General features: G+C 46.0%; 1 protein-coding gene across 3 annotated transcripts; it reads left to right on the top strand.

Annotated features, from left to right (window-relative positions):
- The first annotated feature begins 1,498 nt into the window (after window positions 1-1,498).
- On the top strand, window positions 1,499-21,240 carry LOC127616268 (guanine nucleotide exchange factor VAV3-like). 3 transcript variants are annotated; one of them, XM_052087763.1, is made up of 28 exons: window positions 1,501-1,828; window positions 2,856-2,972; window positions 4,390-4,448; window positions 4,711-4,776; window positions 5,386-5,494; window positions 5,612-5,707; window positions 5,990-6,058; window positions 6,154-6,257; window positions 6,534-6,633; window positions 6,734-6,829; window positions 7,389-7,457; window positions 7,750-7,836; window positions 8,299-8,384; window positions 8,456-8,588; window positions 8,765-8,874; window positions 9,132-9,233; window positions 9,316-9,407; window positions 9,469-9,491; window positions 9,633-9,690; window positions 10,802-10,932; window positions 14,450-14,515; window positions 14,800-14,834; window positions 14,905-15,021; window positions 16,031-16,118; window positions 16,611-16,740; window positions 18,716-18,769; window positions 19,608-19,756; window positions 20,339-21,240. In XM_052087763.1, exons 1-28 carry the CDS (start codon window positions 1,625-1,627, stop codon window positions 20,378-20,380), a joined length of 2,592 nt encoding a protein of 863 aa, XP_051943723.1. In that variant the 5' UTR covers window positions 1,501-1,624; the 3' UTR covers window positions 20,381-21,240. The 3 variants fall into 3 exon arrangements, 2 of the variants coding, with proteins under 2 accessions (XP_051943723.1, XP_051943724.1); XM_052087764.1 differs by lacking the exon at window positions 18,716-18,769 and having other exon boundaries at window positions 1,502-1,828; XR_007967085.1 differs by lacking the exons at window positions 18,716-18,769; window positions 19,608-19,756; window positions 20,339-21,240 and adding an exon at window positions 17,542-18,367 and having other exon boundaries at window positions 1,499-1,828; window positions 9,469-9,525.
- The last annotated feature ends 5,510 nt before the right edge of the window (window positions 21,241-26,750 follow it).

The raw sequence follows: 26,750 nt of genomic DNA on the forward strand, positions 1-26,750 counted from the left end.
GAAATAAAATCAAGATCCCCTGTGTTTCCGAATGACTTGTTTTCGTCTGTTATATATATTTTTTAACACGAAAACCTTGTGTTTGCGTTTTAACGGAAGATTTGAGGGGGTGTCTTCCAGTTACGAGTAGCAACGAAAGGAAGCGAAAATAAAACGCTAATTGCTCGTTAAATTTCATTTCTTGGCTCTTTTCCTTTAGTTTTATTTTATACACGCTCTCCAGTCACACTATTAGGTTCAGAACGGCCGCGTGATCTTGGGTTTATGTTTGATGGTTCCGCTTTAAGAGATTTTGGTTAGTTTCCGGTGACGTAATCAAGTTCTTTTGAAACTCGGAAGTAGATGCAGAAGAGAAGCGAATTTTACAAATAAGTGTTATGATCTTGCGCATATTGTTTCGTCTCTCTCTTTTATCTGTATACGTTAATCTGTTCCACCATTAGATAAAACTGTACGTGCCTTTGTTTATTACTGTGTTTTGACGGTTTAGCCTTTATTTTATTTTGGTCTTATTTCCGGTGACATAATGACTATTACATCGTTTTTTATCTGTTTTACTCCAAAACGACCTTCTGTGTAATAAAATAAAAGTATGTACACAAAAAATAATATATATATGTATATATATATATTTTTTTTCTGGTCTCTAAGTGGGGCACTACCGACACTCATGCCAAATTTGATCAATTCTCCTCAAATCTTACAATCAAAATCAACAAAACACAGATAATCTGATGTCACTAAAATATTATCCTGAGCGATTATCTTTTGGCGTGGGGTGTGCTGAGGCTATTTTTTTCTCCTGAAAATAAAACTTGGTTTGACCACGATAAACACAAAATCATTAACCTGTTTAAACTATTTGAATGAATTGGACATAGCTGCATTGACTGGACTGGACAAATCATCCAGTGCAGCGCAGTGAGGAATACTAAAACATCCGGTGAGAATCAAAATGGTTTCCTTCCTGTGTTTATGTCAGTCTTCGTGATTCTACTGCAGGGGGAATCTCTTTCTTTTCTGCATCCTTACTGGAGTTCAGCTTTTATCTCACTATCAAATATGTGTAACTGTAAACAGTACGTTTAAAGTATAGAGATGGAATTGTGCTTGCTTGAGAGGCAGTGGCCACTCTCCAATGCCCCTCATTACACGTAGTTAAAGGTCAGGATTAAAGATGGATGAAGGTGGTTACATGCATTTTTAAATAGAGAAAATAATGCTGCAACTTGATTCTTGGGTGACATTTTGACCCCCCCCCCCCAACATTGGGGGGGATTTTAAAAATGAAGAAAATGGCAAATACACAAGTATTTTTCAAAATACATTAAAAGTCTAAACCAAAATAAAAATAATAAACGTGAACAAAATAAATAATTCGTTGTTTGTGATCTTCCGAGAGCGAGACTTACACCGCGTGTAAAATGTCACTAGAAGGCGGAGGAAGGAGGCGGGGGAGGGGGGAGCTTTGCCCACTTTTGACCCATATCACTTAAGTTGCGCCTGTAGTGGGCTTCCACTTGCGCTCCTGCGAGCGATGCAGCTGTAGTCATGCCGTGTTTTTTCTGCGTGTAAACTTAATCTTTTTTTTTTTTCAAACTAGTCCACGCACCGTCCGTCCGTCATGGAGTACTGGAGGCAGTGCGCCGCGTGGCTCATCGGCTGCAAGGTGCTGCCGCTCAACCATCGCGTCACTGCGGACACGGCGCAAGTGTTCGACTTGGCGCAGATGCTCCGCGATGGCGTGCTGCTCTGTCAGCTGCTCAACAACCTGAGGGCGAGCACTATCGACCTGAAGCACATCAACCTCAGGCCACAGATGTCCCAGGTAGCAACAATACAACGCTACTCCACAATATATGAAATGAAAGGAAATGTCTATACACTATCGCTGCCAATGTGTTCGTATTCAGGTATTTTGTCAACAGTATCAATCGTATCAGGTGATTGCAGAAATTGTGCAGTATGTATCGGAAACCCTTTTAACTATCTGCCAAACTGCTCCTTGCTATGGAGTTCAACTGAGTTCACTGCCACCACGCAGAGCTCACATCTTACATTTCTGCCAGCAAGTCAATGTAAAAAATAAAAAATAAAAAGTTAATTGGGTTACTCGCATCTCAAGGCACCACTGGAGAAAGATTCCAGACATGAAGTCAAAATCATGTACATTTGAGGTGTGCCTTTTCTGTTCCACAGGAGAGAGAATTTTTGAGGGATGACCCCAGTTGAAGCAATTGTCGCTTAGTCAATCTCAGTAAAGTGACTTAAAAAAATCAGGCCATGTTAAATGTCAAATATATAGTTGCGTGTTAATTAATGTCAGGAGATGATGTGAAATTGTGTGGTCAGTTGACAATAGCCCTAAGATGAGCGCGGCCCTCTTGTGTGTACTCACTAGACTGTGATGGCAAAAGAGTAGGATAGCCCCTAGCTGTAGGCCGCGTACGAGTGAAAAAACAAAAATGCATACGTGTGCGGCCCCCTTTCACGGTGACCCGCTCTCTGCCCTGTGTGGAAAGCAAAGCATCAGGGTCAATGGAGCCCAGTGTTGTGGGACAAAGAAGCCTCCCTCCAGCGCTGCTTTTGCCAGATGCACACTTGGACTTTTATTTGTAGGAGTCCAAACACGCACACAACTACGGCAAGCCGTTTCAGCATTTATTCTAGTAGTGTTCTTGTTCAGGTTGCCGGAAGCCGATATACTCACCCACGGGTTCCGTGTGAAATTTGGTAGTCTTATTCCCTCCCGTTACAACTACACCTCATTGAATACAGTGAGCAGGCTATATAATATGTACACCATGTATCAAAACGATTTAATACCTGACAATTTCCTGCCATCACTGTCCCAGTTTTTGTGCTTGAAGAACATTCGCACCTTTCTGATGTGCTGCTGCGACGTGTTCGGCATGAAGAAAAGTGACCTGTTTGATGCCTTCGACCTGTTTGACGTGCGTGACTTCGGAAAGGTGACGTTCAGATCGATTTAACCCCTTCATTATATTCCCGCTCACACGCTTTTCCGTTTATCATCTTGCGCTGTCTCTCCAAAGCGTGGCAACGGCTTCAAAGCCGGGTGCTGGCATGCCTTTCCTATGCTATTTTCTTTTCGTTGAGTTGAGGTCCAAAGAAGCTTCCAGTTAATCTGATAATCCCGTACACTGCAAATATGTACTGTACCAGGCATCTTGTACAGTACCGTATAATCCTCATCAAACAACCTTCTGGCAAGGTGTCAACAACACCGCCACCTCTCAGCGTGTCGGGTTCATCCTGGATGGATGAAATCCAGCTGGGATGCTTACAACTTAAACATGTGGAAAAGGTGTGTTGCTGGGGTTTTTTTTTTCCTCCAGAAGGGAACATGTGAAAAATCAGAAGCAGGATAATCCACTTTTTGTCAGTGATGCCAACTGGAGGTCGAGAAGATGCAGCATTAGAACACTGATGACAAGATGACTAACCTACATTACAGTGACCACAGAAAGCCACGCTTCGTGCTACTACTACTACCACTATTACGACAACAACTACAAAGATTGAAGTGGAGTTTGTGTGCATTCATACTCCATAGCAAAAAGCTTTGGAAAAAAACAATAATTCACGTATTGGAGACTGGCTGTGTTGTACAAGTCTCGGTGGCGACAGACCACGGTGGTTATTTTATCCTCCATTGTCTTGTTCACTTTTGACATGTGATGTAGTAAGCACATTCTTAAAAACGAAACAAAGCAAAAAAACCCGGTTTGGCTTCGGTGTAGTTGTACAGATTTGGAAACTGTATTAACTTTATGCATAAATGCGCAATCGTGTCGCAAGAATACCTCAACTCATGACGGCAATATATCATCTCTGCTTCTGCTTCACAGTCAGATGTATTTATTTATTTTTAAATCCGTTCAAGCCGCAAAGAGAGCATCCTGCTCGTGCACCTGGTGGACAAGACGCCACGGCAGGAAGCTGATTGCGTCCGCCCTGTCTAATGAAAACCTCATGAACCACCTCTTCAATTCAACTCTTCAACTCTTGAAAATTTGAGAAGCTTTGAAGGCATTGAATAGAAGAAGCAAGGCTCAGTTTACCGTTGAATGCTACGGCTGTTTGGAAAGGGTCACTAATATAAAATATGACACCTGCGCGGTTTTATTGCGAATCTAAGATGAACCAGAGGCTTCGATGGATGTTGTGGTGGTCGGGTGCATGACAATTGTTGGCAAAGCTAAGCTAAAATACGAAAGAAGGCTACTCATTGTTCTGTAGGTACAGAGCACTTGACTAAAAAACAGTCCTTGTTTCAACGTGCGTGGAAGGTTGGCTGTAATGTCAATGTATAAATAGACACTCAACAGTATATGCTCTCACCTAAACATTGACATGTTTCACCAGGTCATGGACAGCCTATCCAAACTCTCATATACAGCAATAGCCCAGCAAGGAGGATTCAAGTAAGTTGTTTTTGTCGTTGGGCTGGACACAACACCAAAGAGCATTTAACAACAGCTAAATGCATTGTCACCACGTTTCATTTGAACTCTGGCTTCCGCTAATTGACCCGAGTTAGGAGACTTCAGAGCCCCACCAGATTTCCTGAATGCATTCAGGATTCAAACCTTGATTTCTAGACCCCGATCAGAATTTAATAGAATCTATTCTTCCGCTCATTGGAAACCGGTGTAATCTTCAAGTGTCTTCTTTTGTCATTCGCAGGCCTTTCCCCACAGAGGAGAGTCTAAAGGACGAGGACATTTACAATCACCTGGAAGACCTGATTGAGTATGTATGAGGTGTCGCCCTCGCGCTCTCTCCCTCTCTCTCTGAGGGTCTATTATCGCTGTTGGTTGAACATAATTATGTCAGCGCGTGTCAGAACCGTCTCGGCCCATCATCTTGGCTCTGCGAGGCGCTGCTCTGTTTGTTTGCTATTATCAAAGGAAATGAATGAGTTTGCATGACATGCCTATTAAAAATTATTCAGGGCTGGGGGGGGGACAACTTCCAGTCATGCCAGCAGGGGGCGCAAATGAATCACTTTATCGTTGGACCTTCACCACACAAGTTTTGTCCAGCTCTGACCTTGTGCACGTGGGTTTTGGGTTTTATGTTCAACAGTGAGTCGTCAGACTTAGCTTACACACAATGAAAACGCATAGACGTAGCTCAACCTTAGTAGCAATCATTCTGTCTTCGAGGGACCCCTGAAAAGGGCCCAAATGACTGTAAAATGGCCAACACAAACCAAAATGGCAGACAGACCAAATTTTTTTTTTTCCTTTTTATTTTTTTTTCTTTGCTTGGCTTCTTGAGACCTTTTTGTGGGTCTACACCTAACAGAGATGCCGACCAAATTTCAAGTTTGCATGTTTTTTTTTTGTGGGTTTGTAGTGAACATGCCATGGAAGATGAGGATGATTTGTACGCGGCCGTACACACCCTGGAAGAAGACTATGCAGGGGGGGAGATTTATGAGGACCTTATGAGGACCGAGCAACAGGTACACACACACACACAAATGAGTACAGTACAGTTTACTGCATTGCTGTGAGCAGCTCGCTGAATGTACTTTTTAATCCCTTTGTTAAGATTCACAACGAGCCGCGTTTCTTTCCAGAAGCAGGTCGAGATGTCAGACGTTCGCACTTGCTGCCTCTCCGAAATCAAGCAGACGGAAGAGAAGTACACAGAGACGCTGGAATCCATCGAGAAGGTACCCGCGTTGCCTTTCGGATCTTTGCCTCACGCTCAACCAAGCGTGCGCGACACTTATTATGTGTGGTTATGCAGTGGGTTATTTTACGGTCCCCGATGATCATGCCTTTCGTGTTTATCGAGCAGTTGTTCCACTTTTTATGTTAATGTCCCATTCTTCCTGGCCCTTGATTTGCAATGCCGGCTTCCGTTTGAGTGCTGTTATAAATGAATACACATTTGCATTCATATTGTTGCCAGCAGGTTGGATAATGATGCTGTTGTGTGTGTCTTCTCGCAGTATTTCCTCAACCCGCTCAAGAGGTTTTTCTCCGTGGCTGAAATCGACCAAGTGTTTGTCAACATCCCAGTGAGTTTTCCTCGAGTCATATGTTTGGAGCATGAATGTAATAATCGATTCTTATTCCTATTTTAAACATTTCACTGCTTTCATACGCGTCGCAGGACTTGGTGAAGGTTCACAAGAGTCTGATGGCTGACGTTCGGGATTCCATCCTGAACAAGAATGCTTTGAATCTCTACCAGATCTTCATCAGCTACAAAGAGAGGTATTTCACCTTTATTTGAAAGAGCGTCTTTGTGTGCCCTGCGATTGGCTGGCAAGCGGTTCAGGGTGTCCCCCACCGACTGCCCGAAGACAGCCGGGATAGGCTCCGGCATGCCCGCAGCCCTTGTGAGGATAAAGCGGCTCGGATAACGGATGGATGGATGGATGAATAGGGAGGCACTGCAGAGACCCCGCTATTCGGATGCAAGCCATTAAGAAGTCAATTTTGCCTTACAAGTGCCATTTAACAGTGGGTTGTATCACTTTTGTCTCGCAGACTTCTCATCTATGGCATCTACTGCAGCCGCGTGGAGATCGCCATCGCCGTGCTGGACCTCATCTGCAAGGAGAAGGAGGATGTCCGGCTCAAGCTAGAGGTCAGGATTTTACAAGCTCATCTACACCGTGCTCATCGCGGCGGCATGCATTGTTCACCAAGAAATGTTCCAGGAGTTATGGTCACACTTGCACTTGCAGGAGTGTTCCAAGAGGGCCAATAACGGCAAGTTTACCCTGAGGGACCTGCTGGTGGTCCCTATGCAGAGGGTCCTCAAGTACCACCTTTTGTTGCAAGTATGGAATTTTCATTGAAGAATTTGGCTGAAAGTGGGTGAAATTCTTACCGCTCTATATTTAACCACTAGAGGGAGACATTCTCCATATTTTGGCTCACCGTCTCACCACAGAAACATGCAATTGGACGTGTTCAAATTAAATATGTGCTTCATTAAGTTAAATGCCATAATTGAATGTCATCATTTGTGAAATCATCAGGCATTTTTTTGTATCCTGATTGTTTTATGTAAAAAAAAACACAAACAAACAAAAAAAACGTTGCCTAAGGACCAGCTTTTAAAGCGTAAGAAAATAAATTAAATACACCCCCATTGGCCTCGTTCATTTGCGTTGACCTTCACAAAGTCGTCCTCAGGTGTCGTCAACAGATGGCCGCCCGCACACACATGCCCTCTCCTTCCATCAATAACGTCCCACTGCTTCTTGCTCGAGAGGCTGGCGCGTGCATGTGTGAATTGAAATTGAAACGCACTTCATTGGAAGTTGTTAGGTTCTGTCATGTTTTTACGATGGTCACGATTTGACACTAAAGTAAATGAATTATTTTCCCCCGCAGGAGCTTCTAAAGCACACTCACGATGCTGCAGACAAGAGCAACCTGAAGGTGGCGCTGGATGCCATGAAAGTAAGTAGAAAGGTGAACAGCGATCCCGCAGATTTGTAGCTCGCAGATTTTTTAAAAAACAATTAAATAACCTATTCTGTGTTATTTTCTATAAAACTCCAATCTTGATGCCAGGCACCTCTGTTGAAGTGAGTTTTGGAGCTTCCTTGAGTCAGGCCATAGCCTTGTCTAACAGAGAAATAGTGCTTCACTGCCATCTTGTGGCATCTATCGGCATTGACAAACCTTTTTGTGTAGGCATCAAATCCTCACAGCTTTTCACTATGTGTGTGTGTGCGTGCGTGTGTCTCAGGACCTGGCTCAATTTGTCAATGAAGTGAAGAGAGACAATGAGACACTCCGGGAGATGGACCAGTACCAGCGGTCCATCGAGAACCTGGTAGGCCTCATGCATGTAACATTTTCATTCAGATCGTGTTTGTGTCGGGAAGAAATACAATTGGATGTGTTCAGGGTCGCCCTGTTTAAAAAGTCTTCATTGAGCAAGTAAACATCAGCTGGTGATAACAATATGGTAGACAAAGGCCGGCATTCATGCCGAAAGGTATAGAAAGCAGCTCAACATTATTTGCCGGTTGCTTCTTTTAATTATTATCATATGTTTTGATGATGCAGTCCAATGTCAGGGCCATGCTGGAAAGCAAATGACGTTAAAAGTACGGTAGTTGGTAAATAGCTGTTTCGATTTTACAGGAATGCAATTATAGATTTGTCTCGAAAAGCACAGTTGTTGTTGATTATGATTTTATGGCTACGTAGCATTTGCGGCACAAGTGTCATATTTTTTTACATTGATATATTCTGATCATAACAAAAATAATCTGCCGTTCGCACCCGAAAGAACCAGCCTCTAATCCGCTACGGTCGGCCGAGAGGAGACGGAGAAGTGCGCATGGTGTCCAACTTTGACCGGAGGAAACTGGACAGGTTTGCGGAGCGGACATTTTGTCTTCATCTCAACACTCCAGCCGACCGAATTGCCGCGGCCTGGTTTGCAGACACCTATTCTTGTTTGACGTGGCCGCCGTGGTCTGCAAACGACGCGGCGACAACTACGAGATGAAGGACGTGCTCGACCTCAACGTCTTCAAGATCACCGACAACCCAATGTCGGACAAGGAGGGCAAGAAGGTGATCTCGCTCTCTGTTTATAACACAATCTTTGATGAGTTTCATTTGCGCCATATCAAGTCAAGAAGAATGATCCCTTTCTTGAAAAACCAGGCCATGCCGTGCTACAGTTGACCTCCAACTCCCAAATCTCTGATGAATGTCGTTGTTTGTCGCCCCCCCCCCCCCTCACATAGTGGTGTTACGGCTTCTACGTGACGCACCAGCAAGGCCACACCAGCTTTGAGCTCTTTTTCAAGACCAGGGAGCTGAAGAAGAAATGGCTGGATCAGTTTGAAATGGCCGTGTAAGTGTCTTTTATTTTTAAATGACAATTCTATGTTTCGTTTTGTTGGTCATTGTTTGCATCAGAGGTGAATGGAGTAGCCACAAATTGTACTTTCAAGTCGGTCACGATGGTGTAACTCGGAGGGAGGAGCCAAGTATTTGAGACAACTCCTTACTCTGACTAACATTTGCCCGTTATCGCTACCCGGCCAACCGAGCGACTTGAACCAAAAGAATGCTATTCGGGTGTTTTCTCTTCTCCATTTGGCGGACCAGATCGAACATCCGACCGGCTCTGGCCAACCATAACGGCCACCAGTTCAAGATGCACACCTTCGACCGAATCTCCTCGTGCAGCTTTTGTCACTTGCTGCTCAGGTTACACTGGCGCTTTCTATTCACGTGTTCATCTGTGACATGAGGATGACATCAAATCATGTCGAAATGTGTCTCCGTGCAGGGGCGTCTTCAACCAGGGCTACGTTTGTTTAAAATGCGCACTGGCCGTCCACAAGGAGTGTCTTGGTCAGCTGGGACTCTGCAGGAGGACGGGTGAGGACAACCTTTTTCGTTTTTTTTCTCACCCGCTTCTTACCTTTTGTTCCCTCCGCAGAGTCATCCAAGCATCGCTCCAAGGTAAGAAGATCTCCACTGTTTTGTCTTCCTCCACGTAAGCATATGTATGATGATGGTCTTTCCGAAGTGATGAAAGCCCCTCTCAGTGTACCTTATTCTCGATGTCTGTCCACCATGATGACTGTGACTCATATCGTTTAGGTTCCACTGATTCCGTCTCCCATCTCTCCTCAGGAAGGCACAACCCCTCCAGATCCAGGTCTGTTGTTGTTTTTTTTAATGTATATATATATATATATATATACTGCCGGGCGGCCCGGTAGTCCAGTGGCTAGCACGTCGGCTTCACAGTGCAGAGGTACCGGGTTCGATTCCAGCTCCGGCCTCCCTGTGTGGAGTTTGCATGTTCTCCCCGGGCCTGCGTGGGTTTTCTCCGGGTGCTCCGGTTTCCTCCCACATTCCAAAAACATGCGTGGCAGGCTGATTGAACACTCTAAATTGTCCCTAGGTGTGAATGTGAGCGTGGATGGTTGTTCGTCTCTGTGTGCCCTGCGATTGGCTGGCAACCGATTCAGGGTGTCCCCCGCCTACTGCCCGGAGACGGCTGGGATGGGCTCCAGCACCCCCCGCGACCCTAGTGAGGATCAAGCGGTACAGAAGATGAATGAATGAATGAATGAATATATATACTGTATATATATTCATATATAGACGCACACGCACGCACACACACTCACTGGAAATTGAAGAGAATCAATCAACCAAGCGATGACTCGAATTTGGGGCACTCGTAAGTCAAGGCATCGGCGGAGCATTTATCCACGCCGTCGTCAAAGTTTGTCCGTGGCACAGTTGCGGCAACATCTCACTTTGCTTTGTTTTGTGTGAAAGGCTCATGTTGAAAATATGAGCATGTGAGGTGGAGCGGTGCAGTTAATAGCTTCCTCAGGGGGTCTGGATGAAGGCGGCTGACAAAGTGGCCGTGTCGTCTGCCCTGGCAGGAGCGCTCCGTCTCCACCTCAGAGCCTGACGCCAGCGGCCATTTTTTTTTTTTGCACTGCTCTTAGAAAATATAGCATTTGTGAGTGGTCAGGAAGGACGGAGAAGAATCTGCTGTTCAAGTGAACGACCGCTTTGGAGAAGTATGACTTAATGTCAGTCGGGGAGGGGGGAGGGGTTACACCTCTGCCTCAGCCCCCACCCCATCTCAAATATCCATGTTCACGCTTGAAAATGTCTAAAATCATATTCTTCTAGAATATTCTTCAGTGGTTGTTAACCCTTTCAACAAATACATTTTGTTATGATGTACAGAGTTGTACGAATGAAGACAATTTTTCCTGAGAAGCATTTCCGCTTGTATGTTAAAGGTTTAGCCAGGATGCTGGTGATCCGCGACTACGGCGGCGCCCCCTGCCCGCCCCACGGCGCCCCGCTGTGCGCCCGCACGGGCGATGTGATCGAGCTGATGTTCGCCGACTTGCACAGCTACTGGTGGCAGGTGCGTGCGTCTCTGCGTGTGCGTGCCTCACGCCACTCTTCGGAGAGGGAGAAACGTGTCACGGCGCAGGCCTTGGACCGCACGCGACGTCCTCTGCAAAGTCGCTCGTTTGAGTCCGCGCAGTGCGTGGAGTAACCGAGGAGAGAAAAAAAATTGCTGGCGAATGTCAGAAGGAGGGCACCGCATTGCGATTGAAAATCTGTTCTGTTTCTACTAAATCGCCTCGGCCTGGGCTTTAATTCGTATGATTGCTATTGTCTACCGCAGCCTTCATTTCTGTATTGTTTTTATCCGCATGAATCCAACGCAAGCAAAATGAGTTTCGCCAAATCTTTGACTGAAATGACTCATTACTACACCACCTTTTGCTAGGTTGCCTTCATTTCTTCATGAACATATGAAAGATTAATCATTCGCTTTCGTTTTATTTCTCATTACTAACTCGCTCTTTCAGGGGGCTTTAATGACGACTCCAAAAGTTTTCACCGTCATTTCTTTCTTGCTTTTATTGGCGCAGTCAAAAACGTCTTTGCTGATATCCATGACATTTTTCTTGATTGAAATCACTTTCATTCTTTTATATTACTTTGTTGTTTTTATCGTCAGGAATCAAAAGCGAGCAAAGTGTTTTCAATGAAACCTCGTCAAAATATACGTACATACAAGGTCATAAAAAAATCGCATCATTCTTACGCCTTGGTGGAAGTCTGCACTCCCATCTGTCACTTGAACGATGACGCAAAGCGTTTTTGGTAACGCGTGACACACGGGTCATGTGACTCCCTCTTTGCTTGGTCAGATGAAATCATAGAGCGGCATTGGATGATGTCAGCGGAGAGTTGATGAATTTAGAGGCTTTCGCGGGACAACGACCTGCTGGCCTTTTTTTTTCCGGCTTGTTTTTCATGGTGGGGCGGCACCTTCTTCTTAGTGAGGCCAATGATATCGTTTGACCTTATCTGGGGGTTGTTTTTTTTTTGAAAGACCACTGATTCATCCTGGCTGTTGGCGATTAAAGCCTCATCCGCCATGTTTGTCCGTGTCATGGCAGACCTCCAATGAAAATATATATCCGGATCACAGTTTTCAATCGTCGGTGCGCTATCATGCCACTGAGGCAATAGGTTGATGGCGGGTGGCGGCGGGGGGAAATAAATAAAACCCAACCTCCTAAAAAAATTAAATTTTTTAATTAGGGGAAAAAAATCTGTGAATGTGCAAACTGTGAGTTGGATGTCAATTAGGTATAAAAAAAAGCATTTTCATCTGATATATTTTTTCTCGTTAGATTTTCCTTCTTATAAGATCGCAGATTTGACTGCAGACTTAAAACAATCGAACAATCTCACGTGTCATGTTGGGTCAAAAGCCAAAGAATAAAAATGTTTCGTAAGACAAGTTTTAAAAATGGCCAGGGGGCGCGGGGGCTTGATTAATAGTTAATGGAAAGTCATTCCAAAGGGAAGTACCGGAAACAGAAAAGGCTTGATCCCCACTGAGGCTCCGCCTAGTCCTCAGTCACTCCAGCAGCGGCTGCTCCGCAGACCTGAGGCACCGGGGCAGGCGCGTCGGGAGGTCGAGCGAGACCATTTCAAGATTTCAAAACAAATCAAAGTACTATAAGTAATATAGTACAGTACTTTTCATGGTGTAAAATGTTGGCTTAAAGAACTGAGTGGGCCCAACGTGGTCCGCGGCCAGACTTGACCAACATTTTGCCATTGTAGGACAAGACTGTCCCATTTGGGGTTGGGGGTTCATTTCCATCTTGACACCAATGTCAAAACAAGAACATCGAGCAGAAAAACAGACATTGATGTTGTCTTCTGAATTCAAAGGTTACTGCGAAGGACTTGGCTTCCAAACACAAGCACTTGTGATGACAATTAAAGCTCCACGGGGTACCCTTAATCTCGGGCGTCCCCGGCGGCGCCACAGGATAGAATTACCCCCCCCCCCCTCCCCCTCCCATATCTTCCCATCTCTATCCGCCTTCACACATCCACCCTCCGCCGTTACCCAGAAGGCAATTATCTCCGTCCCGCTGGCACAGCAATACAATCAATCACAGTGATTTCATTTGATCCTTCAGCGGGTGCCTCCTGTTTATGCTGCTCGAGTGATGCGTTTAATCTTTTTAGCACGCGCTTATCCAGGGCATAACAAATAGAACCAAAAGAGCTTGGATGAAATGTTATTGCGTAGAATGAATCACAGAGAGTCTAATCGAGTTAAACCGCCAGGCTTTTTTTTTCTTTTTTTCACGCTCTTGCCCCAAAAAGTGCGGTGGCCAATTGCAGATGAGTCGATGAGCAAAAAAAACCAAAACAAAACGTAAAACTGGAGTCGGTGGGGACTCCGTTTTCTCAATTAGCGCTAACGACGGCCGCTTTGTTGACTTAAACGTTTACAAATGAACTCAGTCTGTCGCAATGAAGTTCACAAGACTGGAGCGTCACTTTGGAATCAGACCTCAGCCAAGCTGAAAGTCAGACGGTCCGAAACGTCGAAAAAGTCAGCAACATCGAGACTTCAGCTTGGGGGCTGCGAGCTGGAGTTTGGGGGTCCGCAAAATAACCTTTGCGCCAGTAAAACAAACAATCGAGAACATGCAAACTCCACCAAGGACGGTCGGAGCCCGGAATGGAACCCTCGACCTCTGCATTGTGAGGTCGCCAGCCACATTTTAGTTACCGTTTCACTTGGGCGGGCCGTTATGACCGAAACCATATCAATAAGTCAAGAGTAACTGTTGATTTAACTGTTGTTTAAGTTTCTAACATGAGGGTTTGGTCAAAAGGAATATACCTCTTATTTATGAGCATATGAGCATTGAAAACGTTGGCAGACATTTTAGAAAGGATCGTGGAATTTGACATGTTTGAGCTGCTTCCGCAGGCCACATAACATAAAATGACATAGTGGGCCAGATCTGGCCCCCGGGCCTTGCGTTTGACACCCGTGGCTTTAATCCTCTCTCTGGGAAAGTGCAACATGTGCCCAAAATCATCGCACTTGCGATAACGTTCGCTAGCCAAAGGCGAGGCAGTTACGCTTCCTTTTTCTTGCCCAATATGCTCCATACAATTTTCGTTACTCTTACAACGTTTCATGGCAATGGGTTGTAATTTTGTTTTCTTGTATCATCCTGCAAGGAGGCAATCAAATAAATACCTCTGCATCCAATTCCGACGCTAAATTGAGATCAACAAGAGTGTTCGTTTGTTTGTTTTCCGCGCTGCTTGCGTATTCGCTTGGTGCAACCCAGTCTCCATCATTTCGGGGGCCGAAACGAGCCCCTGGATGTGACGCGCTACAAATCAAACTGCCGGCTGAGTCGCGAGCGTAATTAACCGGGCGCGAGCTGCAAATTAGACGCACCGCTCGTTGCGCGCTAATTGCCCAGGATTTATCCGCGGCGGTGTGGGAGGGAAGGGAAAGGTGTGGAAGGGGTGTGATTGGACGGGGAGGCGCGGGAACACATTTCATGCGATTTAACGTCCCGTCCTATTCACAGGGCAGAATCCCGGCGAGCGGCAAGATTGGCTTCTTTCCCAGCGATGCCGTGAAGCCTTGCCCCTGCGTAAGTGCGCATATTTTCTCGCCGATCAATACGGCGCATTAAGCGTGAGCGCGATGCATTTAGCCAAGTAATGGCCACTATTGACGTCGGCGGCGAAGAGATGTGCTTTTCCATTACATGCTGGCGCTCCTGTTGAGGTCTGATTTGAGCCCCCCCCCCCCCCCCCCCCAACCCCTCCTGTGCCTCCACGATCACACCAACGGGCCTCTGACCTCCATGCCTTTCAAGCGCAATGAACCGAATAATAACCGTCGTGTTTCTTTTCTTCTTCTGCGACGTGCCAGCTACCCAAGCCTGTCGATTACTCCGCACAGCTCTGGTAATAACACGTGAATTCTCAATTACGTGCAGTTGTTCACATTCACAACGACTCGGCGGGGCTTTTGCAGGTTTGCGGGGCCTATGGAGAGGTGCCAGGCCGAGGAGGAGCTTCAGGACAGAGGGAACAGCACCTATCTGGTTCGGCATCGGAGTAAAGAATGCACAGAGTATGCCATTAGTATAAAGTAAGTCGTCATTGTGGAAAGGATTCAAGAGTTAGTCATGCTTAATAGAGGATAATGATCGTTCGTATGCCTGAAGATTACAACAGTATATTTTGTGTCAACATGTATGGATCCGTCGTTTATCTTCAAATAATGTGGGATTCTCTTTATTTGATGTTTAGTTTGACAGTCATTCACGCTGCGCGAAACTGCTGCTTGTTGTGACGCGACGCGAGTTGAGCTCACTGCCACCACTTGACGCTCATTTCTCAAATCATATCTCGACGTTTGGCGAACAAGCCAAATCCATCCATCCATCCATCCATCCATCCATCCATCCATCCATCATCTACCGCTTATCCGGGGCCGGGTCGCGGGGGCAACAGCTTTAGCAGGGAAGCCCAGACTTCCCTCTCCCTAGCTACTTCTTCCAGCTCTCCCCGGGGGATCCCGAGACGTTCCCAGGCCAGCTGGGTGACATAGTCTCTCCAGCGTGTCCTGGGTCTTCCTCGGGGTCTCCTCCCGGTGGGACATGCCCGGAACACCTCACCGGGGAGGCGCTCAGGAGGCATCCGAATCAGATGCCCAAGCCACCTCATCTGGCTCCTTTCGATGTGGAGGAGAAGCGGCTCGACTCTGAGCCCCTCCCGGATGACCGAGCTTCTCACCTTATCTCTAAGGGAGAGCTCGGAGCCAAGCCAAAGTAAAAAAAAAAAAAAAAATCTTCAAATACATCTTAGTCAGATTACTTGTATCCCGGCGCACCAATGTATTTGTAACCTTGAGAACAGGTCAGTTTGATGCGCAAAGCAACAGGAAGGTTAAATCTGACCGCATGTTAAAACAAACGTGACAACATTCTGCCATTAGCCATTCGTCTCATTTGATGCGAGCGAATGTGGAATGCTCAAAAGAGGTCTTGAGTGTGCTCTCGCAAGACCTTCGTGACTTTCAACACGGGAGGCCGGGCCTGACGTTTGCAAGCGTGTCTCGTTGATTAGCAGCGCATGTCTTATTCATCCTCGCGCAGGTTCAACGACAGAGTCAAGCACATTAAGATTCTGACCAAGGACGGCTGCTTTTACATCGCAGAGAGTCGACTCTTCAAAACGCTGCTGGTAAGGCTCCGAGGTGCTCCACAAAGCGTGAAACTTGAGTGCAATCCCGTCTATTTGATGTCGTTCCGTTCAGAGGGTTTTGTTGCCAATCACCGTGGAATAACAGCATCATTAAAACATGCTAACTAGATGAATAAACCGATAAAATAAAATGAAGTACGAAGAAAAATAGGGAGTAGTGAGTCGGTAGGCGGTTAGCAGAGCATTTTCTATTGCTGCAAAGTGACAGTAGGCGTATTGGGGGGCGTACACTAGCTACTCTTGCTAGCTAGGTACACATGGTAAGTAAAGTACACTGAACAAAAACTCTTTTGTTGAATTTATATGGATCCAGATAGTAGAGGATTCGGTAGTTTGTGAGAATTATTGTAGCTGTTGATCTGATGAACCCTTTCAGTTACGACAGTGGATAGCTTATCGTCTTCTCAGGTTACAGGGTGCATGAAAGGGTCCACATGTCATTCGGCGACATGCGTTTTGGTTTCCTTGCAGGACCTGGTGAAGTACTACAAGCAGCACTCCTTAAAAGAAGGCTTCAGCAGCCTCGACACCAATCTTCGTGTCCCTTACCGGGAATGCTATGACGGAAGCTCGTCTTGGGCCATTAGCAAGACTGGCAGCGGTGAGTGCACCCTCGCAAAAAAGACTTTGCTTCAGAGACTCTTGCGTCTGACAGCTGTAGATGCTCCCATCTTAGAGCAAATACGGATGCTGGGGAGGAGAGGGGGAGAGGGGGGGGGTCTGAATTCATTTGATGGCACCGTCTTGTGGGCTTTTGTGGAGAAATTCATTTTGCCCGTGAAAAGCCATGAGGGGTATGCCAAGGCGCTGTCTTTGATAACAAGCACATTCTCGAAGCAAGGAGTGAGGAGACGGCAGGTAGGGAAGAAGTCACTTTAATGAGGCGGTTAGACAGACAAGGGATGATATGGTCAGAAACGAGACAGACGGCTCAAATGGAATGTGACTGACTTTAATGAACCTCCAGTTGTTGCATCTGCATAGATACTTAAAGGTTGGCACCGTAGCAAAGTAGCTAATGCGGTTGGGCGATAGGTGACAACAGCGTGTAGTAGGACTGTGCGATATGGACGGAATTTCATATCTTGATATTCTTGCCTGGTATCTGGATAGCGATATTACACTGGGTTCAGTGCAAACTAGAAGAAGAAAAAAAAAAACAATCCCAAAGGATGGCAAAAGTTCTTCTTTTTCCCTATCATGATGTTTTCTGAAATAGTCGAAAAAAAAATCGAGCAAAGATAAAAGCGAAATGAATGGAGAGGCGTCCTGGCAGCTCGCCAGAGCGCTCCCAGTTCGAGGTCGCCGCCCCAGGCGGGCAACGGGAGCCCCACCATTCATGACCGCCATGCCAGATAGCACGCTGCTCGCCTCTGACGCGCATGCACAATTTTCCTGACAGGACATGACATGTCACTCGCGCAGCCAGCCGAGTAGAAGAAGAAGAGGGAAAGAAGAAGAGTGAGTGACACAAACCTGAGGGAAACCCCGGGTGTCGTGGCGGGGATATTACCGGGGGAAGAAGTTTGCAAATTAAAGGCGCAGTGGGGAGCTGGAGTGAAAATACGTAAACAAGCACCATCGCCAGAACAAAGCTAACGTTAGCCTTTTTCTGTGTATGAATGTGTGTGTGTGTGTGTGTGTGCACATCCTCACACGGCTTCAAAGCAGCGGCGCCATTCAGCGACAAGACGCCTTTACAGAGGCGCTGCTTCCTCGGTGCATTCTGGGATAGATTATTATTGCCTTAAGTCATCCGCCCCCGTAGACTTAGAGCGAGATTGTGTGGGCACCGGCTTCCTTTGAGAGACAGATGCCATGCCAAAAGAAAAAAAAAAAACAACGACAAAAAAAATGAAATCAAAATAAATAAACACAATCAAAAGAAGTGCTTATGGACCAAAAAAAAAAAAAAGAAGATGCTTCTGCTGCTCTCTGCCAGGCAGGCATTTATTTGACGAAATGCATGTGTACAAATAAAGGCATCACCTTGAGAATTTTGCCCGGCCACTTGTTGCTTGTTCAGAGGGCACAAATTAATCGGCCAATGAAAAAAACATACAACTCTGTACATCATAACAAAATGGATCTGTACAAGTATAAAGCAATGCGAATCTTTAACCCTTCGAGGGGCAACGGTTACGAACTAGCCTCACCTCCGTAGAAGCCGTCCGCAGTCATTTGCTGACAACTTCTCTATAGGCTAATGAAAATACAACAACAAAACAAACAAATCAGACTGGACCAATTTCAAGGTCTCACCTCAATTGATGCCTCTGCCAAATGTTTACTTGGTCACAAGCGCAACTGTCCCGGAGGCCAATGGATTAAAAACAAACAAACAGATCTACAAAAACCCATCTGTGAAATTATATATTTTTAAAAACTCACGTTATTAAACCCTTTGCCCATACATTGGTCTGTCCCCTTGGTGCAGACTTCCACTCATTCTTCTCTCCCACTCAACATGGCTTCCTTTGCTTGTTCTTTGACTTTGCCAACTTTTCTCTCTCTCGTGCACTCGTGTAACCCCGTGCCTCTGCTGCTCTCTCTTTGGGCTGTATTTGTGTGTGTAGTTGCTCCCGGTGGTTGCAGCTTTGTTCCTCCCTCATCCTCTCCTTTCTGGTCAGGTACAGCTACACGGCCTTTCTTTGCTCTCCAGTCTTGCCGCATGACTTTTTTTTTTTTTTTGCTACTCCACGAATAAATAATGCAAAAAAAAAAAGTGTTGACACACAGCAGCCAGGATTTGGCTTAAAAAGAAAAAAAAAAAGGACATAGCGAGGAACTATTGTTGGTAGTTTGTCGGTGTTCAAAATATACCCAGATCAATGAATATTAATCACTAATAAAAACGTCATAAAATGTATTTGAGTTGAAAAAGTACTGTGTGTTTTTATCACACAGCAAAAAAATTCTGCTCAGCCCATTTCAATTTTATTGCAAGATAAAACCGCATCCCCGAGGCGCATGAATTGCCTCTTGACAAGTTAGAGTTTGTTATACATCACAAACATTCCCCTCGTTTGATACACGAGTTAAACATACAGTTAGCACCAAATGTGAAAATAAAAATATCTCCATCTTCTGATGCATCGTTTCTGTTCATGATAGCGTATCATCGATACATGCGAACTACGAATGGACAAACTAGCCATAATGAGACGTTCTCATTTCTGTTTCAACGTATCGATCCGCTCGGCTCCGACGTCACTTCAACTCTTTGAACTTTGTTGCTGACCAAAACATCGGCACCTACTCAACAATCTACGCAGTCCGTTTTGCATGTTGTAAAGTTCAATATTGCTTTTATCGTTAACAACTAGCGCTCCAGTTCTAGTACACGGTTACATCCCATTCAGAAGAAATCCTTGGATGCGACCTTCCCTGCATGTTTTTTTTTTCACTCACAAAATGATTGCATGTTCAAGTTCCCCCGATGACATTCGCCCCTTTGCGGTCCACCAGTGTTTTCTCCCAGGGTGGTGGCCGTGGCCGTGGCTCGCTACGACTTCAGCTCCAAGGACCCGTGGGAGCTGCCTCTGCTGCGGGGGGACATGGTCAATATCTACTCAAAGATGGCCAGTGGCTGGTGGAAGGGGGAGGTGGCTGGAAAGGTGCGCCGCAATCTGACTTTGGCTACCCGATTCCTATTTTTCTTTTATTGCCCTTCCGGGACCTGTATCTGAGTTATTAATTAGATCATTAATTAACACCAAAATCTGAATTGAGCAGTGAGACCTGCAGTCTGAAGGTAGTTTGATTTGGAATGCTTACTTACAGGGTGTCTGCGAATCCTTAAAATGTCTTGAGTGAACATTTTTCTTCGGGCACGAAAAGATACGCCAGACACTGACTTTCGTGGAACAATGGTCTGTTTTTGTGTTGTCCCAAATTTTTCCGCACAAACTTCCCTCCCCCCCAAAAATGTTTTAACAAATCAATTTTGAAAAAATTTAATATATCGCCTTGCTATTTGTATTTGCCCGGACATAGCGACTTGCATAACCCCTGAATTGACACTTTTTCTAAACATAGAAATAAATTAATTTCAAAATGAATCACCCAAAAAAGCCATATGCTGCAATGCATGCCTACAAATTGTATTGATGTCTTTTTTAATGCTATTATCCGCTACCGATCTTGCTCTGTTTCTATTCTAGCCCGTGCATGAGTTGTGTGTGGGCTCTTGTTTCCAGGTGGGCTGGTTTCCTTCCACTTACGTCGAAGAAGAGGACTGAGTCAACCAGCGGATGGATGTCCCATCCGTGTGACCGTGACGCTGAGTGGCCTCCCCCGCACGTCACGTCTCTTTGATGTCGCGGGGAGAAACTCGAGAGGAAAAGGCCGCACCCTCCAAACCTTCGCCGGCAGGACTCTTATGCAGAGCACATGTCACATCACGGATCTGTATCTGGACCCCCCCGCCTTCCGTCCTCTCTCTTTGCCTACTCACCTTGTCTTATTATTGATGACTTGGTGGGCTGGTGTGAACGTTGCCTCGGTTGTCGTCATGTTGTGTTAGCGGCGAAGGCTCAGTCAGCCGACTGGAGGGCAGACACGTCCAGCTGACGGGTGCCAGTCCGATGCTTGAACTCTCTGGTCTTCACAGGTCGGGTAAATAAAGGGAATATTTAATTGAGTCTACAGAATCCAAATTTCGACATATCATTTCAATTTCTGATGATGTTTTCATCCATAGCAGATTCAGAGTAAAAACAAATCGGTTTCTGCTTCCGCCATATAAAAGAGAGCGCGCCTCTCGCGCACCAATTTTTAAGGGAATGAGAGAAGCCGCTTTAATTGGATGTGAAGCGACTCGGCTTTGTTCACGCCCACAACGGCGCAAACATTCCCGTTTCGAATTGCGCCAAACTGCATCTTTTGTACAAGTGTCACTTATCAATCCGTTTTAACGAGGGGTGGGACAAAATAACTATAATGTGACATGTCAGTATATGTTCATTTATGATACAGTATTGATATTTCCGTGATAAATACAGTTTGAACTAAGGGTGGGACAAAATATCATTATTTTTGGGTTCTGTTTCCACCCATGATACAGTATCAACATGAAATAATTAAATGATTACTCACACTGCAGAGGTGCCGGGTTCGATTCTGGCTGTGGCCTTCCTGTGTCGAATTTTGCATGTTCTCCCCGTGCCTGCGTGGCTTTTCTCCGGGCACTGAAATTTCCTCCCACATTTCAAAAACACTCATGGCAGGTTGATTGGGCACTCCAAATTGTTCCGAGGTGTGATTCTGAGCGCAAATGGTTGTTTGTCTATGCACACCCTTGTGCTCCTAGGGGCAGCGTGGTGCACACATCCAGATAACACAGCTCGAGTTCCACTGGTTGAATGACCAAAAAGACACCAACGAAGAAGAAGTTGTCCAGGTGTGTGGAAGGAAGAAGCAGGATCCAAATGTTTGGAAAGAAGTTGGTCACCTCCTTGGGTGAAAGGGGAGAAAACGTCACTATGGCTGCTTCATACAAGGCAAGGATTGACAATGGGCACTCTGACAAAACAGACAGCAAGTGCAACTTCGAATGAGTTGGCATTAAAGCACAGCTGTGCTGGAAAGGCTCGGAGTGGAAAGACTTGGAGGGCATGACAGCAAAGATAAGGTAGGACAGCAAATGCGCTTCTCTCTCAAATGCGGATGATGGCTGCTTGCTGGAGTTGTTGTTCTGCAAAGTAACGGCGAATTATATGATAAAGTCAGATGACTTGATAATGTGATACTTGATGGTTTGAAATGCTCCTGAAATGAAGTGCTGCCCGACGAGCCGAGACTGTATTGTGTTCAAGTATGTGACGTCACTGAAGGCCGAAGGTTGAAATGCACGGCCCGCCACTGATTCTTTCATGTTCAGGTCTTCATTCGAACCACTGTCGGGGGCTTTCCACATTCTTTGGATTTTCTTTGCCTTTTTTTTCTCTCTTTTCAATCTTTGTGGTTCTGCTAGGCATGATTCAAGGGTGATGTAAGACCCGTTCACTAGACAGAGGGAGCCCAAAGGCGTTCAAGCGACGATGCTCGACGACACGCGCGGCGAGTGACTTTCATCAATAATTGATCAAATGATCTCCTTTTGAATTGTGCTTGACAAATGTCAGATTTCGGAAGCGCGAAAGGGCCCGCAGCCGGAAACACGTTCGTGACCGCATATCCCCTTTTTTTCAGGAACAATTCTCTTTTTCTTCAACACTTCCAGAAATATACTTTCCGTTAAAAAAAAAGAACACATGGCTCGACCCGGTGCAGCGACAGTTAAAAATTCACCCTCAATTCAATCCTGAGCATCTTGACCTGGGGCGGGCAAGATTACGAATTCCCTTCCTTCCCAAAAAAAACGAAACAAAACAATATAACAACAACAATCAGTCAGTCGGTTGAGTTTCCCACCGCTGCCCTGCCTTTGATTTCCTCCATGGCAGCATGACATTCGCAGCCTGGAAAGGGCATCTGTCACTTCGGGAAAGGTTGTTTTGTTTGGATTCCCGCATTGTCGAGCCCATCATTTTTCTTCAAGAACAGCCGCTGCCGTGCATAAGCGGTGCCTGTGCCGGATCGGCGGGTGGGGGGTGGGTGGGGGGCCCAAGACGTGTGCGATGGGTTCACACGTCCTCCGTTATACGGCGCGCCGCTGCATCTTGGAGCAATGCCAATTAAGATCTCTCTGATCAAAAGAGTCCAAATGAGCCGGCGCTGGGGAAAAGCGCTTCTTTTGCTATCGCCTCGTCACCCTCGTTACTCCCTCTTCAAGTCGTTTGTGCTCGCGCGCTTTGATGCTCGACAGAGGCCGCGCTCCTTAAATGCGAGCCGGTGGAGGAATTTGCATTCGCGGGCCAACATTTTGATGTGCTTAACATCACTTGATGATTTGGGGGGGGGGGGGGGGGGGGCTTTTTCGAATTTTCCCAAGACACGATTGCCATGACTCAAGGAAAATGAATTATGAAACCAGACTCCAACATTAACAGTCTCGCGCTGGTTTTGGGGTTTGTCTGCTTTATCTGCCCGACACTTGACTGGCGACCAATCCAGGGCGTACCCCCAACTTCTTGTCCAAAATCACCCGGGATAGGCGCCGGCCCATTTGAAAAAAGTCAGAGTGCTTGACTCCGTTTTTATCACATCATTGTTGTGGAGGGTAGGGGTGGGGGGGGGGGGGGGCGGTCGTCAAAAAGTGACGGTGCCCCGCCGAGCGTGGCGAACCGGCGCCGGCGTGCACAAGAGTGACAGCGCCGAGGTCAAGAGTCGCTTCTGGCCGGCAAGCTGACTCTCATCATCCTTTCAGCGAGAGGCCGAGCAGCTGCCCGTGACTCGCTGGTGGGGGGGTGGGGGGATGGGGGGGGCACGTTGAACAAGGTGGCGGCGCTCTTCACGGATTGGCGATTTGGCAGGGGCGACCCGTCGGCCTTTCCGACCTGCGTCGCCTTCGTCAATTCACTTCTACTAGTGCACTCTAAGCATTTGCTAAGCTAGCTGCGCCTAGCTTAATTATTACGGAGGCCTTTATATTCATACGTTTTTATCAAAAATAAACGGTTCAGTGCCCTGAACATTTAGTTAGCCACTTGTACTCGTGCCCGTTTCATCCTCTGAAAATATTCCGATCATCCCTGTTGTTTTGCCCTTTTCGTTTTGTGTGCTCTTATACCCCCCCCCCCCCCAAAAAAAAACAAAACAACCCTACAATGAGAATAATTTGTTTCACACAATTGGCAGTGCCACTCAAAGACGACATGATGACATTTTTGTCCGCATGATTTCCTAAAATGGCAGTTTTGAAGTTACTTCAAGGTGCGTTCTCCTATAAAACACGCTCATATCCAGCTTGTACATCCCCAAAACACCGCGGGCAAGGTGCTGAAGGAAATCTTTTTTTGGTTGGGGTGACGGATGTGTTATTTGAGTTCCATTTTCACCCCCCATTACTTCCCCTTCCCAATTCAACATGTTAGTGCAGAGGCAGAGGGAGCATTAAAGCTCACCACGGCCGCCTGAAATAAACGAGGACAAACGGATTTCTTGCCGAGCTGTGGGAGGCGAGCAGACGGAAGCGGCTCTTTTATTTACGAACGCCGTCAGGAGCAGATACACGTATGATTCTTTAACGGCCATCCGGGTGGAAAGATTTGATGGCATTGAGGGATAACGGACAAGAGCCGCGATGGTGACGCCGAACGGGATTACCATCTGGAGCCGGGGGGGGGCGATTGTATTAAAATGAGGAGACGCGGTCGTGACGGGAAAGCTGATTTTTGTTTTTGCAGCGGAGGGGGTGGGAGCGTGAACTTCAACCCCCCCGCCTGAAGATAAATCGAAAATCATGCCTTATTTCCCGTCGTTGTTGCGTAAGAACTCAAGGTTATGATGGCGTCACATTTCATCGCATGGCATTGCGTTTGCATCCTCTCTGCTGGATGATTGGGAAAAAAACAAAACAAAAAGAAAGAAAAGAAAAGTCATCGCATTTTCTCGTCTCGTCTTACAATACAAAGCGTCCATACGGACTGTTTCCCACTACTTTTGTCTCGATATTGTACTCGGGCTTCCTCGGCGTCGCTGTATTATTTATCGGTGCTCTCTTGAAAAGACGCAGACACACATAGACAATGTGAACTTGTGCCCTGAGAAGCAAACGCATCGGCGAGAGCATCTTTTGTCAGGCAGCGCATCGCTTCTGAACATTGTTGTCAAAGGCCCTTCCGTGCTCGCCGCCGCCGCCCTCGGCGGAAAGCCGCACTTTTCTTTAAACGGCGACGGGTCTTCATCGCCGCGCGTCAGCTCGCCCCCCCCCCCCCCCCCCCCCCCCCCCGCTGCTTTGATTTCCCCCCTGGATTCTCTTCGCGCCACTGTAAACATCCCCGAGAGTGCGCCACCCAAGTTTCGGGGGGCACTTTTTAAATTTCAAGTTGAAAAAGCCCAGAAAGAAGTCGGGGCCGTTACCATTTTTAGCTGGAGTGCCATGAATATTCAAAGTGTTTTGGAAGGGAAATGCAGAGCTGCGGATATGGCGAAGGCTCATCATATATGCATGCCGAATGGAGTATTTACATTGCCGACTGACTGAAAAGTCGACGAGCGTTTCCTTTTGGGATCTTTGAGAGAACGGGAGAATATGTGGTCTCAAGCATTTGATTGTTTTATAGAACTACATTGTTGAGTTTCTCTTGCAACCGGGACGGTAAATTCCTTCTGTGTTTTACATACTTGGCCAATAAATATGATTCGGATATGTAATAATAACATTTTGACATAGGCTGATTGATTTGACCCTTTCATGCACCTTCTAACCCGCTGGTGTCAAACCCGAGGCCCGGGGGCCAGATCTGGCCCGCCACATCATTCGATGTGGCCCGCGCAAGCAAATCAAACATGTCAACTTCTATGATGCTAGCTAAAATTTCGACCAACATTTGAAATTCTCGTATGTAATGAATCGGAGACATATTGTCAGCATTTTCTTGTTCCCAAATCGCTCGTTACAGTCATGTAAACAATCGTTGAATAAGATATCCTTTATTTGTCCCACACGGGGGAAATTTACAGCCTCTAGCAGCAAGAATGTGGGTAGAAAGAAGAAAAAACAAACACAGTTCAATTAAGTGCAATATAAAAACAAAATGGATAAATGGCAGTGCTATTTACAATTGTTTCACATCACAGCAGTGATGTAACCTGCCCACTGTCGTAACTGCTGTCCCGGTAACGGTTAAAATTAGTTTGTTTTTTCAACTGAAATGTTGAAAAAATGTTTGATTACATACGCGAAGTTGACAGTACTTTGGGCCTGCTTTGGAGGCTGGTCGAGCACAAGGCTCACATAACACATGAACGGCGATTCATCCCCAAAGGCCCGGGGTATCAAGTAGCATAAAAGATTGCTTTCATTGCACTAACATGTCATAAATGTAATCGTCGGCTCTTAAAACCAACGCCACGCTCGCTAACGTGCCACTTCGCGTTCCGCGCGGGCCACTTTACGCAGCGAGGCCTCAAGCTAAAATGTTCAATCGCAGACGAGTTTCAGAGAGATTGTATGGCATGCGTTGGACCAGCAGCAAGTTTGCTGATTCAATTTGCTCTGAATTCACAACCAAATAAGCGCAACAAAGTCCTTCTCGTCACCATTGTTATGCTGATCTGATGTTGAAATCTTGGTTTGTCACGCTGCGAATAATTTTGTCATGTCTCCAGGCTGGAAAACGAAGCGACAGTATGGCCGATAATTTGCAGCAGTGTACGCATTTTTTTTGTTGCTAGCACTGCTAGCGAGCGAAACATATTCACATATCTGTCGAATGATGTCCAAAACCGTGAGGAAAAAAACTGTTGAGTTGATAATTTGATCATTAGAATAATTTTGGATTTAAATGACTCGTGTTAGCTTGTACATTAAAAAAAATAATCTTGCGTTTAAATGGGATTTTTGAATATGAATGTGTAAAAGTGAAGTCGAATCTGCTGGAGATTTCTCGTGTATATTCCCACCTTTAGCCTCTCTCTTTTTTTTGGTGGCCATTTGTTACATAAGTGTGTAAGGGCAAAGAGATTTTGTGCTTTTGTTTTTTTTTTCAGCTGAAAAATGAAAAG

This window comes from Hippocampus zosterae, chromosome 15 (assembly GCF_025434085.1).
Source record: "Hippocampus zosterae strain Florida chromosome 15, ASM2543408v3, whole genome shotgun sequence".
NCBI classification, from domain to species: domain Eukaryota; kingdom Metazoa; phylum Chordata; class Actinopteri; order Syngnathiformes; family Syngnathidae; genus Hippocampus; species Hippocampus zosterae.